Source organism: Esox lucius, chromosome 11 (assembly GCF_011004845.1).
Source record: "Esox lucius isolate fEsoLuc1 chromosome 11, fEsoLuc1.pri, whole genome shotgun sequence".
Classification (NCBI taxonomy): Eukaryota; Metazoa; Chordata; class Actinopteri; order Esociformes; family Esocidae; genus Esox; species Esox lucius.
The window spans coordinates 13,108,619-13,132,146 of record NC_047579.1 but is presented as its reverse complement, the minus strand read 5'-3'; the positions used below and the strand labels follow the sequence as shown (position 1 = coordinate 13,132,146).

General features: G+C 39.8%; 1 protein-coding gene across 1 annotated transcript in view; it reads right to left on the bottom strand.

Annotated features, from left to right (window-relative positions):
• Positions 1 to 23,528, bottom strand: part of LOC105010246 (NACHT, LRR and PYD domains-containing protein 12-like) — a gene marked incomplete at its 3' end in the record, with an annotated part of 55,105 nt that overhangs the window by 25,753 nt on the left and 5,824 nt on the right. Inside the window, exons 4-10 of the mRNA XM_034295440.1 lie at positions 18,638 to 18,751; positions 10,235 to 10,319; positions 9,854 to 10,082; positions 7,828 to 9,616; positions 6,399 to 6,572; positions 4,092 to 4,265; positions 3,182 to 3,355 (exon numbers count right to left, since the gene is read on the bottom strand). Of these exons, the coding sequence (XP_034151331.1) occupies positions 3,182 to 3,355; positions 4,092 to 4,265; positions 6,399 to 6,572; positions 7,828 to 9,616; positions 9,854 to 10,082; positions 10,235 to 10,319; positions 18,638 to 18,751 (2,739 nt within the window). The remainder of the gene's footprint in view (positions 1 to 3,181; positions 3,356 to 4,091; positions 4,266 to 6,398; positions 6,573 to 7,827; positions 9,617 to 9,853; positions 10,083 to 10,234; positions 10,320 to 18,637; positions 18,752 to 23,528) is intronic.

Below are 23,528 nucleotides of genomic sequence, written 5' to 3'. Positions count from 1 at the left end.
ATTTTGGATTCAAATTCAGTCCTCATGGGACACAGCGTGTCTCCTTAATGTTAGACTATCACCATGTGGATTTTTCATTCTACCACTTATACAATATATAAGGAGAGCGAAAACACAATACGTTAACCTTTTTGTAAGACAACCTTGAGACTATTTTACCAGATTAGAAAATGATTGTACCAAATTCTAATTCATCATAGGTTTCAGGCGTACCCACTTGTGCTAGCGAACAGCTCAGCAAGCAACAGACAAGTACCACGTGGTGGGCCTTGATTAAGGCCTACCTACATTGTTGTGAGACCCCCCTTGAGGCCTTACGGTTTTAAACATTATCATCAACGCAATAAATACGTTTGACTCAAAATTACATACGTACACATGACAAAGCACAACAAAACAGGTTATTTCTTGAATACCTAATTAAAACCTGGTCAAACATGCTATATAACATTCAAGTGCTTCTCAAACTACATGTAATATTTAATTAAATAAGCGTGGCTATTATCGAGGAAGGTGATCAGGTTTCCTTGATAAGTTCCAGCTTCATTTAATGATTAGGTACGATGCATTTTTAGGAAATAAACATTTAAGAACTCTGAATCAATGATTATGAAAGCTCACGTCAGTTCCTAGTATTGTCCATGATTCCAGGATCCCATAAGAGAGACTCCATCTTGAGACTACTGTCGGTCAGCCAGGTGGTCAAACAGAATGAATCCGTCCATTTCGATTGTCTCCTTTTGCGCCTTTCGACTTTTGTCCTTTCTCGGCCATCTTAACTTTCCTCTGTCTTCTCTCTTCGTCTGTACCACACTCTCCATCTGTCCATATACAACTTCCTCGGAATCCCTCTGGTTTAGCCGAAAAACGTAATTTTCATTCTGTCCATTTCGAGTCCAGGCATCGTTGTTAATGATTCGTTCTTGATGGTATCCTATTCGCGCCATTCTAATTAAATATGAACGCGTCATGCCAGAGGCTGCACTCCTCTTCCCGTCGTATTTGTACAACTGGATGGCATTATATTTTACTTGTACAAGTCACTGTATAATCGCCTAAAGCAATTCGCATTGTCAACGAAATACAGTTTAGCGCTAATCTCCAATTTATCCACCCCTAGAGATTTTTGCACGTTACACAATGTAATTCGTGGCCCAGTCAGGGAGTAACTAGGTCTTCTCTCCAATTTATCCACCCCTAGAGATTTTTGCACGTTACACAATGTAATTCGTGGCCCAGTCAGGGAGTAACTAGGTCTTCTCTCCAATTTATCCACCCCTAGAGATTTTTGCACGTTACACAATGTAATTCGTGGCCCAGTCAGGGAGTAACTAGGTCTTCTCTCCAATTTATCCACCCCTAGAGATATTGTACACGATTGCAATTCGTGGCCTAGTCAGGGAGTAACTAGGTCTCCTATCACTACCTGTGCTTTTGAAATACTCGATTTGTTCGTTAAATGGTGTGGATTTCAGACTCACCAACCAGCTGTTCGCAAGAAACAGGAACAAAGACCGACTCCGTTGCGGGTGCGCGCAGCCAGCTTCGTCTAAATCTCCAACCATACGGCTCACAGCACCAAAGTGTTAGAAATCGGCGGTTTCGTATAGTGGTCAAATAATGTAGAACCCGTATCAAATCGAGGGAGAAGTTCGTTCACGTTTATTGGAAAATTGCAGCACAGATGTCATTCGGTGAACGTTCCATTACCTTCTCACTGTAATGTTGGTTACCAGCTAGCCTATACATTAAGGACGTTTCTAACTAAGACCATGTCTTTAGAAGTCAACCCCCATGCCATATGACCATCGTAAACATTCCTACAGAGAGATAATCTAAACAGAGAGGTTTCTGTTACAGAGAGAATCTTAACAGAGAGGTTTCTGTTGTTCTCATTATCTAGGCACATGCACTTCCAATGAAACGTACATTCATATTGTAATTGTTAATGCTCAGATTCCACAAAGGCAACACCTGGGCAACAAGAAACATCTGTCAGTCACATGTTCCAATAGTTTTGCTCACTTGAAAAATGGGTGGGTTCAAACAAAGGGTGGTATCTCCTTAGTTGTTTAACACATCTAGATGTGAATAGCAGGAAATAAAAGCTGAAACTTGTCTCATACTCATCTTTTGATCTTAAACCCAAATGTCTTCAGTGAACAACAAAAACCAAGGAATTTGCCTTACCGTTCCAATGTTTTTGGAGGGGAATGTATATATCATGTTATTTTCATGAACTGAATGTTTAATGCCATAGAAGAAGTGGCCAGATGATCACAACGATTATTGAATCATTGCTAATAAAATGTAAAATGGTGATTATTTTCAGGCTGGTTTAATTATAGAAGAGCAGTGAACATTTATATTGTACCAGTGAACAGTGGGCATTACCAGGTGGTTGGGGACTTTGTCCTGCTGGGAGCTCAGGGCTGGTGGAGGTTCACCCTACGTTAAAGTTACATCTCTCACACTGTAAAGGATAAGAAAACCCCACTAATACGCTCAGATGCAATAATTTAATATCACACCAACATTTCTACAGACAAGTGGTCTTCTTCAGGGTAGCAACAGGGTATATCTCTCACACTCAGAGCTGTATGGAAAGACAGACCTCATCTGACTTCCTCAGACTCTGGGACCGATGGTCCGAAAAAGAATAACTAGCTGATGGATTCAGACCATGTTCTCCCCAAAAAACATATTGTCTAAATAACCCAGATGTAGAAGATAACTTTAGTTGATGGTTGTGTTTGGACACAGTATGTTAAAAGGTATGAAATAATAGGGAACCTACATGCTTGAGACCACAGAGTTGTGTAGTTTCCCTGATTACGTTCCTTAGTTATATATCATGTTATTTTCATGAACTGAATGTTTAATGCCATAGAACAGGTGGCAAGATGATTACTGAATAATTGCTAATAAAATGTAAAATTGTCATTATTTTCATGCTGGTTAAATTATAGAAAAGCATTGAATATTGTACCAATGAACAGTGGACTTCACCAGGTGGTTGGGGACTTTGTCCTGCTGGGAGCTCAGGGCTGGTGGAGGTTCACCCATTGACAACACCAGCTGTTTTTAGTGCCTTGTTGTAGTGTAACACCTCTGTTGTATTATTATAATGTTAATGATCACTATGTCATATTAAATATAAAAATAAACTACTATTACTCACCTCAGAGTCTCCAGTCTACATTGTGGATCCTCCATCAAAGCAGAGAGTTTCTTCACTCCTGAATCCTCTGGCTGATTGTTACTCAGATCCAGTTCTTTCAGGTGTGAGGGGTTTGACTTCAGAGCTGAGACCAGAGAAGCACAGCCTTTCTCAGTGATTCCACAACCTGACAGTCTGGAGAGAGAATATCATCATGTCACAAACAGAACAATAGTTCAGAATAACATTTGAATATCCTCTATATATTACATCATTGTCATGTCAACATTTATTAAGGGCGTACTGGTTAAACTGACATTGCCAAGACATGACACTAGAATGTAAATGATCAATGTTCTCAGTCAATAAATATGAAGGGAAAGTGTGTGTGCGTGCGTATATATTTCTGTGAATGAGGAAAGGAGTAGCAAGAAAGATAATAAACAGACAAATGTGGGGATCTGTGGACATCAGAGGGTTGAAATCAAGATTCATTTGAATGGTTGATAAACCTGGAAAGTAGGACTGCAATGATTATTAGAGTAACTCAACTTATCTAGAACAATCTGTTCCGTTACGGCCTTAGATTACTCAATTATATTTCCTATTAACCTACATACAGTATGTTTGGATACTCTGAACACAACAATCTCACACATTACCTGAAATATTTCTGATCCTACAGGCAGCAGTGAAATATACAGTGACCCAATACACAGGTGAAACAATTAAAGGTCTCAGAGTCTTTCAAATAGAGAAATAAAGAAACCATATGTCGTAATATGGGCTCAGAATTGTCTTTTTCCATGGACACATCCACTAAAACAGCTGTTTTTAGTCCCTTGTTGTAGTGTAACACCTCTGTTATATTATTATAATGTTAATGATCACTATGTCATATTAAATATAAAAATAAACTACTATTACTCACCTCAGAGTCTCCAGTCTACATTGTGGATCCTTCATAAAAGCAGAGAGTTCAATCACTCCTGAATCCTCTGGCTGATTGTTACTCAGATCCAGTTCTTTCAGGTGTGAGGGGTTTGACTTCAGAGCAGAGACCAGAGAAGCACAGCCTTTCTTTGTGATTCCACAACCTGACAGTCTGGAGAGAGAATATCATGATATCACAAACAGAACAATAGTTCAGAATAACATTAGAAAATCCTCCATATATTACATCTTTGTCATGTCAACATTAATTAAGGGCATACTTATAAAACTGACATTGCCTATATATATGACACACAAATGTAACCCCCTTCATAGAAAACCATCAATGCTTTCAGTTAATAAATATACTGTGTGTGTGTGTGTGTTGTGATGGTAATTTTATCAATCAGAACTCTTTAAGAAGGAAGTACAGAGACAACATTCTCTGGGCACATTGTTACAGTTTTATTATTATTTATTTGCAAATAAGAGAGACGCGTCCACCGCTTACAAACATAATCGTCCGAGGAGTCTCTAACTCCATACAGGTAATTCAACAGTATATAAAGGAGGAAAAGGGGTGTGGTAAGATGCTCCCCATCTGTCTCATGTCAATAAAACACATTCCCTTTGTTCTATCACACAAGTCAAATGCTATCTTCCCCCACCTTATCCTTCCTGCCATAATTTTTACTACTGTGTTAACCTAAAGATCCAACTGATCTTACTTCCTCCCAAGGACCACATTCCTGAGGAACAAAAGACTGACACCCTTCTTTGTTTAGGCGGGAGGACATGGCCCAAATACCTAATAATCCTCTGATATTATACAGACATGTGTGTCACAATCAAAGTAAAGATTGACATACCAGCTAATGGAAAGACAGACATTTCTCAAATGCACCTTAATTCAAAATTTCCATAACAGTGTGTGTGTGTGTGTGTGTGTGTGTGTGTGTGTGTGTGTGTGAGATGAAGGGATCACCAAGAACGATACTAAACTGAAAAATAGAGGTGGATCTGTGGACGACAGAGGGTTTAAATTAAGATAAGTTTTAACGTTTGATAAACCTGTAAAGTAGGACTGCAATGATATTTACACTAAGTCTACATACTTATCTAGTAAAATATGTTCCGTTATGGTATTTGATTAGTCAAATCTAATTCCTATTAGCCTACAGTACATACAGTATATTTGGAAACTCTGAACACAACAATCTCACACATTACCTGAAATATTTCTGATCCTACAGGCAGCAGTGAGCTACACAGTGACCCAATACACAGGTGAAATTATCGAACATCCCAGAATATTTCAAGTAGAGAAATAATGAAACCATATGTTGTTATATGGGCTCAGAATTGTCTTTCTCCATGGACACATCCACTATGATTTAACACTTAAAACCAGAGCATACAGACTAGGCTGGAACATCGTATCGGTCTTCTCAAATACATACGGTTATTGACCAATCAGGACTCAAATATTACTGTGTGTGTGAGAAAGTAATGTGTACATATGATTTAACACAGTTGTTACACAATCACTTTCATTTATGTAACAGTGATTCACTACGTTAAAGTTACATCTCTCACACTGTAAAGGATAAGAAAACCCCACTAATACGCTCAGATGCAATAATTTAATATCACACCAACATTTCTACAGACAAGCGGTCTTCTTCAGGGTAGCAACAGGGTATATCTCTCACACTCAGAGCTGTATGGAAAGGCAGACCTTATCTGACTTCCTCAGACTCTGGGACCGATGGTCCGAAAAAGAATAACTAGCTGATGGATTCAGACCATGTTCTCCCCAAAAAACATATTGTCTAAATAACCCAGATGTAGAAGATAACTTTAGTTGATGGTTGTGTTTGGACACAGTATGTTAAAAGGTATGAAATAATAGGGAACCTACATGCTTGAGACCACAGAGTTGTGTAGTTTCCCTGATTACGTTCCTTAGTTATATATCATGTTATTTTCATGAACTGAAAGTTTAATGCCATAGAACAAGTGGCAAGATGATTACTGAATAATTGCTAATAAAATGTAAAATTGTCATTATTTTAATGCTGGTTAAATTATAGAAAAGCATTGAATATTGTACCAATGAACAGTGGACGTCACCAGGTGGTTGGGGACTTTGTCCTGCTGGGAGCTCAGGGCTGGTGGAGGTTCACCCATTGACAACAGCAGCTGTTTTTAGTGCCTTGTTGTAGTGTAACACCTCTGTTGTATTATTATAATGTTAATGATCACTATGTCATATTAAATATAAAAATAAACGACTATTACTCACCTCAGAGTCTCCAGTCTACATTGTGGATCCTCCATCAAAGCAGAGAGTTTCTTCACTCCAGAATCCTCTGCCTGATTGTTACTCAGATCCAGTTCTTTCAGGTGTGAGGGGTTTGACTTCAGAGCTGAGACCAGAGAAGCACAGCCTTCCTTTGTGATTCTACAACCTGACAGCCTGGAGAGAGATTATCATCATGTTACAAACAGAACAATAGTTCAGAATAATATTAGAATATCCTCTATAGATTACTCATTGTCATGTCAACTTTACTTAAGGGCATACTTTATAAAACTGACATTGCCTGTATATATGACACACAATGTAACCTCTTACACAGAAATATATCTGTGCTGCCATGTCAGTACATATATTGTAGATGTAAAAGGAGGTTTTGTGTGTGTCTGTGTGTGTGTGTGTGTGTCTGTGTGGGAGGGTAATTTGTGGGGGTAATGACTGCTCCCTCCTGAGTGTCATTAAGTCTTCCTTCACCTGGGGGAGGAAGGACAGATCGAATGGGGAAAAGAGTGGAGAAATAGAGAGAGAAAGCTCTCATTTATTTAAATCGTGGCTGGCTTAACTGGCCGTCGCCAATAGGATTAAGTTGGGCATGTTAGAGCAACAAAGGTTTGAGACTAGTTGAAGCACTGTAAAAGCAGAAACAAATGGTAAATGGTATTAAGAACTAAGAAACAACCATGACTAATACTCTCTAAAAGGTATGTGGAGCAGAAAACCTGCTCAGTTATTGTATCTTATGTAGACTGAACATAACTTCATACAATATAGAGATTAAAAAATACATAATTGTTAGAAGCAGACTATGTTTATAAGGACCCATTCAAAATGCAGAGTCGTCTTTTTTGTTAGAACCTGAATGGCTACAGGCTCAACAGGGGTAGAACCTATTATACAACAGATTAATCACAAATCGCACAAGCATTTAATTATTTAGCGTTAGGATTTCCCTTTGCTGTTGTCCCAAAAATACAGCAATTTAGCTGGTGTAAGCCATCATTTATAGCCTAACGGATACTGAAAAGACACTAATCAGGCGCATCGCCACACTAAATTCAAGAATTATCATTACTGAAGTTAATATCACACAAACATCACATGACATACCAGGTGTAAATTCTTAACCAAAATTGCTAGAAAGGGTAAAACAGTTATTTATGAGCTAAACTACAGCGGTTACAACCATGGTTTACAACCAGACCAGCTAGCTAAAATTACATTCGCTTTTAAGTTAGCAAACAAAACAGTTACAGTACCGTACTGATGTTGAAATTGTTTTGAAAGACACTGACTGTAGCTATCTAGCTTGTTAGCTATAAAATCGCAACAAATGCGAAATGTAACATTAAATATACTGCAGATGTAAAAAGAGGGTTTGTGTTGGGGGAGGGGTAATTTGCATGACTGTACTTACAGAGCAGTTCTGCAGGTTTTGATCACTGGCAACAACCCCAGAAGACATTTCTCGGATCTGGAGTATTTCTTCAGGTCAAATACATCAATCTCCTCTTCTGAAGTCAGTAACACAAAGATCAGAGCTGACCACTGTGCAGGAGACAGTTCTTCTCTGGAGAGACGTCCCAAACTCAGGTATCTTTGGATCTCCTCCACTAGAGAATGGTCATTCAGTTCATTCAGACAGTGGAACAGATTGATACACCTCTCTGAAGAGGAATTCTCCCTGATCTTCTTCTTGATGTACTTCACTATTTCTTTATGGCTCTGTGAGCTGCTTCTGGTCTTTCTCAGTAGACCTCGTAAATGCTTCTGATTTGACTCAAGTGAGAGACCCAGAAGGAAGCGGAGGAAAAGGTCCTGGTGTCCATTCTTACTCTGGAAGGCTTTATCCACAGCAGTCTTGTAAAATGTTACTTGGTCTCTGAACTGCAAGAAAAAGTTCCCATCGGTTGATTGTTTTTCATCCATTAGATTCTTATTGTTGTTTTTGAATGAGAGAAAAACATAGACAGCAGCTAGAAACTCCTGAATACTTAGATGGACAAAGCAGAACACCTTGTCCTGGTTCAGCCCACATTCCTCTTTGAAGATCTGTGTACAGACTCCTGAGTACACTGATGCTTCATTGATATCAATGCCACACTCTTTCAGGTCTTCTTCATAGAAAATCAGATTGCCTTTCTGTAGCTGTTGAAAAGCCAGTTTTCCCAGTGTCAGAATGCTCTCTTTATTCCAGTGTGGATCTGTCTCTTTTTTCCCATCATACTTTACATTCCTGTGTGTGGACTGAAACACAAGGAAGTGTGAGTACATGTCTGTTAGGGTCTTGGGCAGCTCTACTTTATCATCTGTGGTCAACATGTGCTCAAGGATTGTAGCAACGATCCAACAGAAGACTGGTATGTGACACATGATGTGGAGGCTCCTTGATGTCTTTATGTGTGAGATGATTCTGCTGGCCAGGTCCTCATCACTGAATCTCTTCCTGAAGTACTCCTCTTTCTGTGGGTCATTGAACCCTCTCACCTCTGTCACCAGGTCAACACACCTTGAAGGGATCTGATTGGCTGCTGCAGGTCTGGTAGTAATCCAGACGAGAGCAGAGGGAAGCAGATTTCCCTTGATGAGGTTTGTCAGCAGCACATCCACTGAGGTTGACTCTGTCACATCACAACAGCTCTTGTTGTTCTGGAAGTCAAGGGGCAGTCGGCACTCATCCAGACCATCAAAGATGAATAAAACTTTATATTTGTTGTAGTTAGAGATTCTTGCTTTTCTGGTTTCAATTGAGAAATGATTGATGAGTTGAATCAAACTGAGTTCTTCCCCCTTCATCAAATTAAGCTCCCTGAAAGGGAGGGGAAATACAAATTGGACTTTCTGATTGGCTTTTCCTTCAGCCCAGTCCAGAATGAACTTCTGCACAGAAACTGTTTTTCCAATTCCAGCAACACCCTTTGTCAGCACAGTTCTGATAGGTTTGTCTTGTCCAGGTGTGGGTTTGAAGATGTCATTACATTTGATTTCTGTCTCTGGTCTTGTTTGTTTCCTGGTTGTTATCTCAATCTGTCTCACCTCATGTTCATTATTGACTCCTCCACTTCCACCCTCTGTGATGTAGAGCTCTGTGTAGATCTTATTGAGAAGTGTTGGATTCCCTTGTTTAGCGATACCCTCAAATAAGCACTGACACTTCTTCTTCAGGTTAGATTTGAGATCATGTTGGCAAATCACAGCAAGCTTATCTGAAATAAATATCCCACATGATAGCAATGACATCTCTATAAATGCTTACAGTATTTTATCAAATAACAAATAACAGAGAATGTGAACTTTCCTTCAAATGACAGTATTGCAATATATCTGTCTCTTCACTTTGTTCTATGCTAAGTTCTTCAACACAGAAGAGGTTGTTATACATTGTCTCAAGGTCACAATAATATCATTTAGAACATTCAACAGTAAAGTCACACAACTCTTACTTTTCTCCAGTGTGTCAGCAAGATCCTTCTGGTTCATGTTCCTCAGGACATGCAGTGTGATCTTCAGAGCTCCCTCTTTGGCACTGCTCTCCTGCTTCTCATCTTCAGGGTCCACACCTTCCTCATCCTCCCTCTGACTCTTAAATCCTTCTGGGAGATCTGAACTCAGCATCGTCTTAAACCTATTTAACTCTTTCTTCACAAATATCATGATATTGTGTTCAAGTAACTGAAAGTGAATAAGTGAAAGTGAAAAGGTTCAAATTAGACTGAATTAAGGTTAATTAAATATCAGAACATTATTAACAAATGCATGAAAGACTGACAGGTTAACTTTACTTAAGGTAAAAAGAAACAAATGTACATAACAGGACCACATACACTGAATATAGAGGACAGGTCTGTTTGATGACTCTGGACAGATTGACCACTGAGAATCTCAGACTCTGATCTCTCCTGTTGGTCTCTGTGGACAAAACATGACATTACATCTACACTTCCAGAGTTTGTACAGACTCATACAGTTTTGTTTGTGACAATTTCAGGACTAACAACTTTTTTTCAAATACAAAATAAATAAATGCTACTATACATAATCCAACATTGACAATTGTATCTCAATAGATACATGTGGGCTCTTAAATCCATTTAACTCACAGATAAAAAGCACAACACACAAAGGTGAATATAAACCTCGACCTGGATATAGTGTGAGAAGATGAAGGGAGTCTGGGATGGAAGATTCTTTTTATGAAGAATTTAAATGGTTCATTTTTCAATATAATAAGTCTCATTCGTCAAGGCCATTGTGATGGCAATTTCTAAAATTCCAAAGTTCTATGAAAATGGTAGGTAAGACAGGAGAAATCAATTGCGCAATAAACGGTTTTAATGAAACTTGCAAGGAGAAAGTATACAGGTTACAAAGTAACGGTGGATAGTTTCTAAATAAAAACATCATTTCGACAGTATTTATTACATAGGAAGAAGGGGTGTGGTAAGATGCTGCCATCTGTTTCATGTCAATCAAACACCTTTCCCTTTGTTCTATCACACACGTCAAATGCTATCTTCCCCCACCTTATCCTTCCTGCAATAATGTTTACCCAAAGGGGCAAACTGGCCTTACTCCCCCTGTTGTATATCTTCTCCTATCCTGTCCTAAAACCCATTGATCTGCATCTGGACAGACAATAGATGCCCCCTATGCAAATACCAGGTCCCACACATTCCTGTACCTATCTTAACAGTGGGACTCAGTCCTTTACTCAGAGAGAATACATTGTATAAGAAATTTCCACAACAATCCATCCTCTTGATACCATGTCAAACCTTGGTATCAAACCTTAAACAGTTCACTCATTAGGATGTAGACTGCAACAAAACAGTACTCTTTAACAACATGACCCAGTCAATATTATTATCCTTAGTGATTAGAGAACTGAGCAAACTGAAATGTCTGGATCCTCCCTTACATTCTTCTAGATCATTACCTTCCGTATAAACTCCAAGATCACACATTGTCATTATACAGAATCATAACATAATACAGCAAAACTTTTATGTTAAAATCATCATAAACACCTATCACTGAATGCATCCTTCAATTTATCACTGTTACAAAGTTCTCTCATGCCAATTGCTCAATTCACTGAAAAGTCCTCTCCATGGTTCCATTTGGATGTTCTTCCAAAGTCATCACAAATGTTCTGCTCCTTCAAACGTCAGACAGTCAGTTATGAACCATATCTTTGACAGGTCGATGTAACAGAACGAAAAAGTCAGATGTATATTCCAAGGTGTTGTCCTTCACAGCTCAAATGCAGACACAGCTCTTGTTGTCTCCATTCTAGCTGCTTTCTCAGCCAGGCCAGGAGAATCTGTGTGTTCTCCTTTGTGAACTCCAAGATGACCAGTTTTAGCTAAAGGTTCTAGAGCTAAAGGCCATGTAGAAAGTGACTGGTTACTAGCACCCGAAAATTCACTTTTCCCTCAGTGACTTCAATTCACTGCGTCTAACCTTTCACCACTGAAATCCTTGTGTAGCGTGTCGTCGATCCCAGGTTCCTCTCTCAGCTACCTGGACAGCAGATGAGATGTACCTGGTATGGACCCAATCAGCGTTGCATGATGTTGTGCAGTAGATCTTTCCTACGCCTCCATCCTCTCGGTCGGAGGTTGCCTTCTCCATCACATTGCAGAATCATCAGGACTCAAATCAGTCCAGCTCACAGGAACTCAGCATCCTGTAGACGTGCAGCACCTAGACGTGCAGCGCTCCAGAGTCGACTCCTCTCTCAGCTGTAGGACAGTTTGTCTGTGTGTCTGTGAGATCCATCTCACCTCAGCCACCCCACAGTTGTCCTTTTAAGCCAAGCTCAGTCTCTCTCTGGGCTCCAGCAAGTCCTCTGTTGCCGAATCGCTTTCAAGTGTTCTGTATCTGAATGTGTGAATTATCCTTGAGAAGATTAGTTCCAACTGCACAGTACATCATCACATATGTCCATCACGTTAGCTTGTTGCATCTCGCTGATACATTAGAACCACACACTATCAAACACTCAAACCCTATATTTCCCTACTTCTTTTCTCCAAATAGATTAGAACGGTTGAAATCAATAACAGTATCGTTAAAACATTAACATCTCTGGTGCTTCTGTTCTGCTAGTGTAGCAAAATAACAATTCCACTCTTTTCTATAGTTGGTGTAACAACCAACACAAAGAACAGAAGAACACAATTTCACATTTCTCATTACTGTTCCAAAAACTCATCAGTTAAGATAGTTTACTTACATTGAAGTACCATTCTCTAATAGTAGTTCATGAACAATTCTCAGTCCACCTATATGATTTACATCTGATTGTGTTGTATCGGAACTACAATCAAATTCACCCATTGTTTCACATAAAGGACCAAATACCTTATTTCAAATCAAACATTTCACACCAACTTGAAGGTCAGCTAACATAACTGTTATTTAGCCTAATTTCTCTACAAGATGAACTCAGTGTGAATTCTCCAAGTTTCTTCTTATTATCCTAGCACATCAAAAACACTCTGAAATCCTGTCATAAATCATGACCCCCCCTTTTTACTCCTTTACCACCACAGGGCTCTCCCTGGAGTGGGGGGTGGTTTACTAACCTAAGGATAACGGACCCTGGTCTTGAAGGATTGTCACCTTATCACTAAGGGACACTGTTGTTATCTTGAAACAACCCAGGCATTGACAATAGTAAAACAACCTTTTTTCCTCTTCATTCACCTCAAAGAAACCTCTGTTAACCATTAACTTTCCAATGATTGCCTACTAGGACAGAACTTAAATTAGAATTAGAATACCCAATTTTGATAATGTCTGGTTCTCTTCTAAAGAGTCTAAACAAGTTAAATCCATCTCAAACTGTCAGTGAGTGGAGTGCTACAGTGGGTCTGTACCTCTCTTTATGCAATTTAGACTATGTAAGAATTCTCAACTTGTTTACCAGAAATATACATTGATGCAGAATTATTTTCTCAATATCAATTAAACCATGGCAACATTTTGTAAACATGTAAGGAATAACAAAATGTGCTCCCTGCACGTTTCTACCCACTTATTCCATAGTGCATAAGATTAATATGATTACTTCTAATCAAATATTAAACTAACTGAAAAGTAACACACCCATCAAATTAGTCATTGCTTAGCCAAACCATTTCAAAAATGGCAAGATGTATTCCACTCAACCATAACCATGTTAGATTTTGCATAAAACATACATTTCAAAAACCCAATTTGACAAACTAGATTATTCACGTAACTTCTTTAAGTACCTATTTAATTTGCTTTGAACTCTAAGTTCATCTCTTTTTCATTTGAACTCTAAGTTCAACTCTTTTCCACTATAGATAATCATTTCATACAATCCCCCCATGCTTTCAAGACAGAAAATGACTTCAAGCTTGAAAGCAGAACCATTATAGGACCGAAAATGAAAAGAAAATTCTAACATGTTTTCAGTAAATGTCGCAAACTGAATATCCAACCAAAACAACCGAAAATAAGAAAAACATCCTTAAAGGAAATTAAAAAACTGTACCACACACACGGTCGCTCGTGTGAAGGAACTTCCAAAGTAGCATATAAAAATTTGCATTTCCCCAAGCAACGGCCAAACTAAGTTGAGACCAACAACATCATGACTCAATTTACCTCCTAAACTCTAGGGAATTTTCTCAATTTTAGATGTAAGTCTACGTCATTCAAAATAGTGGCGGTCACCCAAAATCGCTACTTCCATGCATATCTCATGCAAAGACATCGAATTTGTTCTAGCAATTAACAATGTTGGATGACTCAAGGTCTCCCCCCTTACTACAATTTGATTCGAAATCATAAATGTAAACATTAAAGCAACCAAAAGGAAAACTTATTCTGCTTTCACTTAATGTTTTATCATCCCAAAACTGAACATGCTTGTGTTGGTAAAATTACCACGTGTGAGAACAGGCTGAACACTCGAATTTAACCCTTAGTAATATGCTACCTTGATATAATGTTAAGGGTGGCGGAAGCCATCCCAGTGGACCTGCCCACCCTTCCTGAAGCTCTGAGCTCAACACATATATGGTAAGCCATTAGCAAGGCCAAATGTTCCTTTATGGTCCCCAGACCATCCTCTCAATTTAGCCTACATCGTTCGTTAACTGAAGATTTTAGATTTAGAGTCCAACCTATCTAATATTTTCACAGTTTGTAAAAATGTGCTTATCATTATCTATACAAAAACTCAACATTATGGTGGAAATTAAGAAACTCTTAAGAATGGCACTCCAGGCAGAAAACAGATTTATGACGTCACTATAATCAAGGTACAATAAGAAATCCAAAGGAAACTCAATGTAGCCTTAAACACCTTTACATCAATACCCTATTTGTTCACAAACGTACCATTCCAGAATTTAAATTCCATGAACGAGTATCATGCGTTGGTTTTAAAAACACAAGTATTATCCCAGTTATCGTTGGTAAATACATAGAAGAGAAACTATATTATTTAACCAAACTCAATTTAGCATTTAAAATAGGACGTCTAATTTTACGGGTTTATTTAAACGGGGAATAAACTGGCTTTGGCTATTTGGGGAATAAACAGACCGTAGTCATTTTACACTCTTTTGCAGGCTATGACTATATTGGCTGAATCCAGTCTTCATGGAAAACAGCATGTTATCTTAATACTAAAACTTTCGCCATCGTCTGCTTCCCACTCCAAACAAGGAGAGAGAAAACACTATTTTAACCCCTCATTACGAAACCATATTTTACCAAATCACAGAATCATCATTATACCAATTTCTAAGCTATCCCTCTAATTATATTTATGCCATTATTTTCTTAAACTCCTAAGTTAGCAGGCTAACACTCCCACGTGTGCAAGCCATCAGGCAAATTCAATTTCAACACAAAGGCAAAGGCCAAAAGAGTAGGCCTCGCATAATAACCATGTTAACAACGCAATGTAAGCGTTCGCCCAAACGCACTCCAAACAAGACGAAACATTGCTATTACAAAACTTCCAAGTTAACACCAACCTCGGTAAACGAGATCCAATATTCTATCAAGGAATACTCAATGCAGCCAATCGGATCCCTCGTGCACAGGGAATACCAAAATGGACAAATGCATTTACTAGACCGACCACAACCAGACAATGACAAATGCCCTTGACTCGGGCCATAACCACATTCAGAACAAACACAAGTGGCGCGTGCATATACAACTTCTGTAGCATACTGACCCAAACCATAAGCTGACCAACAATTGCGGCAATTTACAGGAGCCTTCTACAGGCACTGAAAGTATGAGATCCAATCTCAATTGCATATTTAAGTCCAACCTAAATTGCAGATGTTCAAGCAGTCCAACCGCTTATAATCCAGCACTAATCGCAACGCAATAGGTTAGCAGCATAGGAATGGTTGTCAGGCCTAACTACAGTCGCTATTAACCAAAACACCACACTTCACAAACACACATACAGGAGCACGCTATACTCCATCACGCAGTCCAACTGCTGCACGGGAATTGGTGTCAGGACATGGAACAAAAACGACATGTTTCTAACTACAGCCGCCCTGACTGCAATACTCAAAAAAAACTTCTAGTCACCATACTTACTCAAATCCATCTATCAATTTCTACAAAACCATCAAATCTGACTTACAAAAACAACCACATTGTTTACTAAAGCATATGAAAACTGTATTAAGGAACAATCTCACCGGTTGATGCTCCCTCTGGTCCCCTGTCTGACCGTCCGCACCCCTCCCTCAGGCGGTTCAGCGTTCCTGCGTGTTCCCGTTGAATCACTCGCGGCAAGGCCAAAGAGATTACGGGTGTGTACACCTGGTGTATACAACTCCCCACTTTTGGAACTTTTCTTGAAACTCGTAGACATGCTCAACACTTCCAAAGCGGAGCAGAAAACGGCCTCCAGCGGCCCACAGCATTTCCACGTTCACAACGAAAAAGTCCACAGAGCTTGGCCACGTTATGACTCCAACGATGCAGTGTCCCGATCGGGCCTCCAAAGAGACCCACCTATCGGTCCAGCTGAACTCCGCGGGGTGGGGTGACGGGCGATCAGAGGAGAACGAGCCATCTAACCTGAGCAAAAAAAAAACTACAACACAGATCAATATACTCCACACTGTCTACACACCGTAGCCTACGCTTTCCAAACAACTTTTCATACGTTACCACGTCCATCTACCTCCAATCAGCCCGACAGGCCGCGCATCCATCACGGAATGAAAAAGCCAGTCGCCGGAAAACCTAATAACGCTCAAAGAAACATTGTTCACATGTCCAAACACCATATACGTCAGTGATAATTTTTGCCGGTCCAGCGTAAACACGAGAGACCGGCAAAGATTTACTGTCGCACGTCCCCATGTTTCAGATTTACCCAGTAAATCTAATTTATACTCAACCAACCAGAAAGCGAAGTCAAGCTCGTCAGCCCACAAATGAGATTTTAAAAGGTCCAACCTTTTACTGCAGATTTTAAACTATAAAGTCCAGCTTTAAGTTTTTAGACCGAATTGCGTTCTTGCCTCCAAATTCAATTTCCGCAGGAAACCTGTACTGATCAAGCACGAGTCACAGCTCCCGTCAGGCACTCTTTCTCAGCCCGTCAAAGGATAAGCCTTTTCTGGACGATACTAGAATTCCAGAGCTTTCTCTGGCCGTGCACGGTTAACCTGTTAGGAAAGGACTCGAAACCGATCAGGATTAGGATCCCGGACGTGCCCCCAAATTGTGATGGCAATTTCTAAAATTCCAAAGTTCTATGAAAATGGTAGGTAAGACAGGAGAAATCAATTGCGCAATAAACGGTTTTAATGAAACTTGCAAGGAGAAAGTATACAGGTTACAAAGTAACGGTGGATAGTTTCTAAATAAAAACATCATTTCGACAGTATTTATTACATAGGAAGAAGGGGTGTGGTAAGATGCTGCCATCTGTTTCATGTCAATCAAACACCTTTCCCTTTGTTCTATCACACACGTCAAATGCTATCTTCCCCCACCTTATCCTTCCTGCAATAATGTTTACCCAAAGGGGCAAACTGGCCTTACTCCCCCTGTTGTATATCTTCTCCTATCCTGTCCTAAAACCCATTGATCTGCATCTGGACAGACAATAGATGCCCCCTATGCAAATACCAGGTCCCACACATTCCTGTACCTATCTTAACAGTGGGACTCAGTCCTTTACTCAGAGAGAATACATTGTATAAGAAATTTCCACAACACCATACTACAATTTTAAATCGCAAAGATACAAAATAATTTTGTAAAAAAGGCATTGGAAGTCATCTCTTAATCTCAATATAATTTTTTAAAATGTATTATATCTGACAAAGCAGATTACATATATTGTTGCCTCGCGTGTGTGATACCGATAGCCGACGTTAGCTTCAATGCTAACATCTATTTATAATTTAATGAAACTATAAAAGCGCAATTACAAAATAACAATTAGATCAGAAATATTGTCGGCTTAGCTTGGTGTTTCATATCGTATGTTTTGTGAATTCCTCACCTTCTATATAAAGTTTTAAATAATGTTTATCTGGTTCCTCAGTCTTTGTTTAGTTGTCTTGCTCTCTGTCAACTAATTGACTACTAGACAGGCTGGTGAGAACAACAGTAGAGCGAGAGCTGGTTAATCAACTACTAGAGTAAGTGTCTCCCTCTGCTGGCCAATACAAGTCCAAAAACCCCTGCAAATGACTAAGAATATAAAGTCATTATGGATAATAAAAACAACACATGAAAAGTGTAAGCTAACAATTTTAAGATTATACTGATGTGTAATACATAAGTTGAAAGTGTAGTTTAACAACTGAATTATTACACTAAAACACCCATAGCATAATTCAGACTCAACCATGTTATAAGTGGAAGTACCTTAGTAGGACCAAATGTTTTCCATATTTTTAAGGGTAGACTTTCATAGTAAAAGTTTAATAAAACAGGAAAAGTAATTATGGATCATAAAAACAACATGGTGAGATGTAAAAATGTAATGTTTATATTAGTCATCTTCTTACATGTTTTTGTTAAATGTATGTACATTGTAGAGTTTTGGTTTGCCTGTAATGTCTATTTCGTTAAATGTTGAACTCAGGAAGATTAGCTGTTGTAGTGGCGTCAGATAATGGAAACAAAATAAACAAATAAGAGACAATGTTGAAAATCACTGACCATGACCCATGAGTTTGTATTACCTTTGATCAGTAGAGAAGTCTCCCTCTCTGAATAGTATAGGATGATTCATAGACTGGTCACTCTTCATGGACACACAGCTGGGTACAGGAGATGCTGGTCCCTTTATATGGTCCCTGGAAATGATACTGTTAAATTCAATTCAAATTCAAAACAGCTGAGTGTTTTTGTTCATAGTGGACTTTCTTAGTAGTGACTGCTGTATTTGGACATATCGATGTGTGTCTCTTTCTGGACACTATAATAAATAATGAAGGAGGACCCAGAGTGTTTTGTATGTGGTGCAATTAGGAGTGATTGGTGTGTTCTGAACCAACTAAGAATCTTTGACTCTTAACTGTCTTGTTTAAATGTTAAAATAAGGTCATATTGATTTTGTAATTGAGGATGTAATTATTATTGAAAAACATGCACATCAATAATTATTACACACATGCAGGGGTGACTGGTCATTAGTGGCAGCCCCACCTGTTGTCAACAGAAAGAACTGCAACAAAATGATGTTATTTTTATTTCTCGAGGATTACTTACTTTAATTTATTATCTATGAATATAGCATCTTCCTAAATTGCATATCATTTTAGATATATACATTTCCCTTAAATCATATTTTTTGGCCTCTTTTGAACACTGTTAGCTGACCTCTGAACCTGCATTTGTAATTGTAATTTAGTTACGTAGCAACAGTCCTTTTCCATGTGGTGTTTTTGATATTTTGTCTATTCCCTTTATATATATAGTGATATAACCCATTTAGAACTTCTCAAGTTAGAAACTTCCAATGACACCCATGTATGGACTGTTTGCACAATACACATGAAATATAATTGTTCATGTTTGGAGAACATCAGAGCACTAATGACCAGTCACTAATGACAACAGAAAGAACTGCAACAAAATTGTTATTTAGATTACTTCCTATAATTTATTATCTATGAATATAGCATCTTCATAAATTGCATATCATTTGTGTTAGGATTTTTCTTCATGTTCATTAGTCCCTGCCTTGCTGCTTCAGACTGCGTTCTGCTGAATTGAGTTTGCAGTAATAGGCCATAGGCTAAGCGTGAATGTGGGGCTAGCCCCTCTCTCACAATACAATGTACATTGAACGTGAGAAAATATTAATACCCATGCTTAAAATGTTAGTATGATCAATGTAGATCACAATAATTTGATGCCAAGTGGGGCTGACAGCCGGTAGCCCCACTACACCGTTATATCGTATTTAAGACCTGATTGGCTGTCTGTTTGGCGCCAACATTAATCGGCAAGAAGAGCGAGGAGGGTAGATTGTCTTAGCCAGCTTGTAAGCTTCACAAATGCCAGATAACTTGAGAAAATGAATATACTCGAGCACCGGCTTGAAACCCCTAATTTGGAGGAGAAACTTGAAGTAAAGCGACTTGGTGCCCATCAGCCACAGGATATTGTCATCACTCAAACTGCTGGTAAAATTACCCGCGGGTTTAACATGGAGTGGTTTTTGAAGAAAAAGTGGCTAACGGTTAGCATACATTCTTCTGTTTTCCTTGTCTGCTATTTGGTGGAGATGGTACTTGGTCGAGGACAGGTCACAATGATTTGAAACATCTTTCTGAGAGGATTGCAAAACATGAGAGCAGCAGGAGTCATCTGGACAGTGCTGTGAAATTGGTCTTATTTGGAAGGGTAAAGAGACTGTTATTTGTCGCAGCCCAAGTTGACAGTGCATACAGGCGCTCCATTGAGCAGCATAACAAACAGGTGGAGGAAAACAGGTACGTTCTCAGTCGGATCATAACATATTAAACTGTGTGGAAAATGTGAAACCACACTGCAGGGGCACGACGAGTCGGTGGACTCCCTGAATCCTGGAATATTCAGATGCATTTTCGAGACAATGTGTGAGGGAGATTCGAGACTTCAGAGGTACTATGATGCTCAGCCCATCTTCAAAGGGACATCCAGCACTGTACAAAACGAACTGTTAAACTGTATGTATGAAGTGTACAGTGAGGAGAGAGAGGCAACACAGAGACGCATTCCAAAGCCCCCGCTGTACGATGGAACTTTAAAAGTAGAAGTGTCAATGCAGTTTGGGAAAACCGCGCTGCGCTGCTCCTGTGTATGGAGGACATACGCACACAACCAGGATGGGATGAGGCCACTATAACTGAGGCATACGGCCAGTCAAAAAAACTCAGGGACTGAGCCTTTCTGCACCTGCTGGAAGGTTTTTTCTACCTTATGCCAGAAGTTAATGTTTTATACAACACTCTGCAAAAACAGAGCATCAATGCATCTGGGATTAGTAGGGCACTCACCCGTTTCAAGGAGAATGTCCAGAATATGCGGAAACAAACTGATGAATGGGCTGCCACCGTTCATGATGGAACAGACGAGCCAGGCCGATGAGTAACCAACACAGCGGCGGTGATGAAGGAGGCATGCGACACAGTCATCTCCCAGGTGGAGCAGAGGTTTTCACAAAGTGACCACCTGATCGCTGCCAAGCTGGTTGACAGCTCGCTCTTCCCACAATTTGTCCTGTCATTCCCTACATCTGAGATTGACTGTGCGGTGAAACTATGGCCTCTAGGAAACGAGGAAAAGTTTAAGTCTGAGCTGACCACTCTACCGCTACACTGAGCTTCACACTGGTAAGACGGCCCTGTCTCTGTTAAGATCCATCCATGACAACAACCTAGAGGAGGCTTTTGCTGAGACCGACACTGCTGAAAATGATCATAGATCAAGTTCAAAAATTGTATTTGTCATTTGCAATAACAAGTTATGGCAATGAAATGCTTGGTTTTCCTACTCCCGACAGTGCAGTTACACGTTTTAAAAAAGTAACAGTAATTATAATATATAAATAAGAAGATAACAAGATAACTCAAACTTTCAATAATAACACTATACAAAAAAACATGAATCAATAATAATAACTATACAACTGTACAACTGTAGTGCAATGTAAAAGTGACAGGTGTACATGATATGATTGGCAGATGAGCATGATATAAAGTGACAGGTGTGCATGATATAAAATGACAGGTGTACATGATATAAAGTGACAGGTGTGCATGATATAAAGTGACAGTTGTGCATGATATAAAGTGACAGGTGTGCATGATATAAAGTGACAGGTGTACATGATATAAAGTGACAGGTGTGCATGATATAAAGTGACAGGTGTGCATGATATGATTGGCAGATGAGCATGATATAAAGTGACAGGTGTACATGATATGAAGTGACAGGTGTGCATGATATAAAGTGACAGGTGTACATGATATAAAGTGACAGGTGTACATGATAAAAAGTGACAGGTGTGCATGATATAAAGTGACAGGTGTACATGATATAAAGTGACAGGTGTACATGATATAAAGTGACAGGTGTACATGATATAAAGTGACAGGTGTACATGATATAAAGTGACAGGTGTGCATGATGTAAAGTGACAGGTGTACATTATATGATTGGCAGATGAGCATGATATAAAGTGAAAGGTGTGCATGACATAAAGTGACAGGTGTGCATGATATAAACCAGTCCGTGGCATGGGTGTCTGGGATCTATAATGATCCGTTTGCTCCTCCTCCTACACCTCTCTGTGTAGAGATCCTGCAGGGATGGCAGGTCAGACCTTGTGATGCTCTCTGCTGTTTTCATCACCCTCTGAAGTGCTTTACGGTCGAGGGCGGTGCAGCTGCCATACCAGGCCATGACACAGCCAGACTGGATACTCTCAATAGTTCATCTGAACAAGTTGGAGAGTATCCTGGAATCCATGCCAAATCTCCTTAATCGGGGTAGGAAGAAGAGCCGTTTCCTGGCCACCTTCACCAAGATGTTAGAGTGATGAGACCAGGTCAAGTCATCACTGATGTTGACACCAAGGAACCTGATGTTGTGAACTCTCTCTACTGCAGACCCATTGATCTGTATGGGGGCGTGGTCTCCCTACCGCTTCTTCCTGTAATCAACAATCAATTCCTTTCTTTTTGCTGATATTGAGCAGGAGGTTGTTTTCCTGACACCACGAAGTCAGTAACCTTACCTCGTCTCTATAGGCTGACTCATCGTTGTCAGAGATCAGGCCTATGATGGTGGTGTCGTCAGCAAACTTAACGATGGTGTTGGAGATGTAGGTTGCCAGGCAGTCATGGGTGAAGAGAGAGTACAGGAGCGGGCTCAACACACAGCCCTGGGGGGAACCAGTACTGAGAGTCAGTGAGGAGGATGTGGTGATGTCCATCCAAACCACCTGGGGTCTGCCTGTCAAGAAGTTCAGGATCCATCTGCACCCAGATCCCTGAGCTTCACCACCAGCTTGTGGGGAACAATGGTGTTGAAGGCTGAGCTGTAGTCAATGAACAGCATTCTCACATGTGTGTTCCTCTGGTCCAGATGAGAGAGTGCAGAGTGGAGGGTCAGAGCGATGGCATCCTCTGTATATGTGTTATGTCTATAGGCCAACTGCAGTGGATCAGTGATACAGGCATGTAGTCTGTGATGTGTGTTTTAACTAGCCCCTCAAAGCAATTCATAATGATTGGTGTTACAGGGCGGTACTCATTCATGCAGAGGACTTTTTGCTTTTTTGGCACAAGAACAATGATGGACTTTTTGAAGCAGGTTGGGACCACTGACTGACATGGCGATAGGTTGAAGATATCAGTAAAGACACCAGCCAGTTGGTCAGCACAGACCTTGAGAACACAGCCTGAGATGTCTGGTCCAGGAGCCTTGCAGGTGTTAATCCTTTTTAGGGCTTTACAGACGTCTGACCTGGTCATTTGGAAAGGGCAGCCATCCTGGTCCATATGAGTGTCCATGCCAGGGATGATGTTCTCAAAGTGAGTGTAGAAAGAGTTCAGTTCCTCTGGGAGAGAAGCCAACACT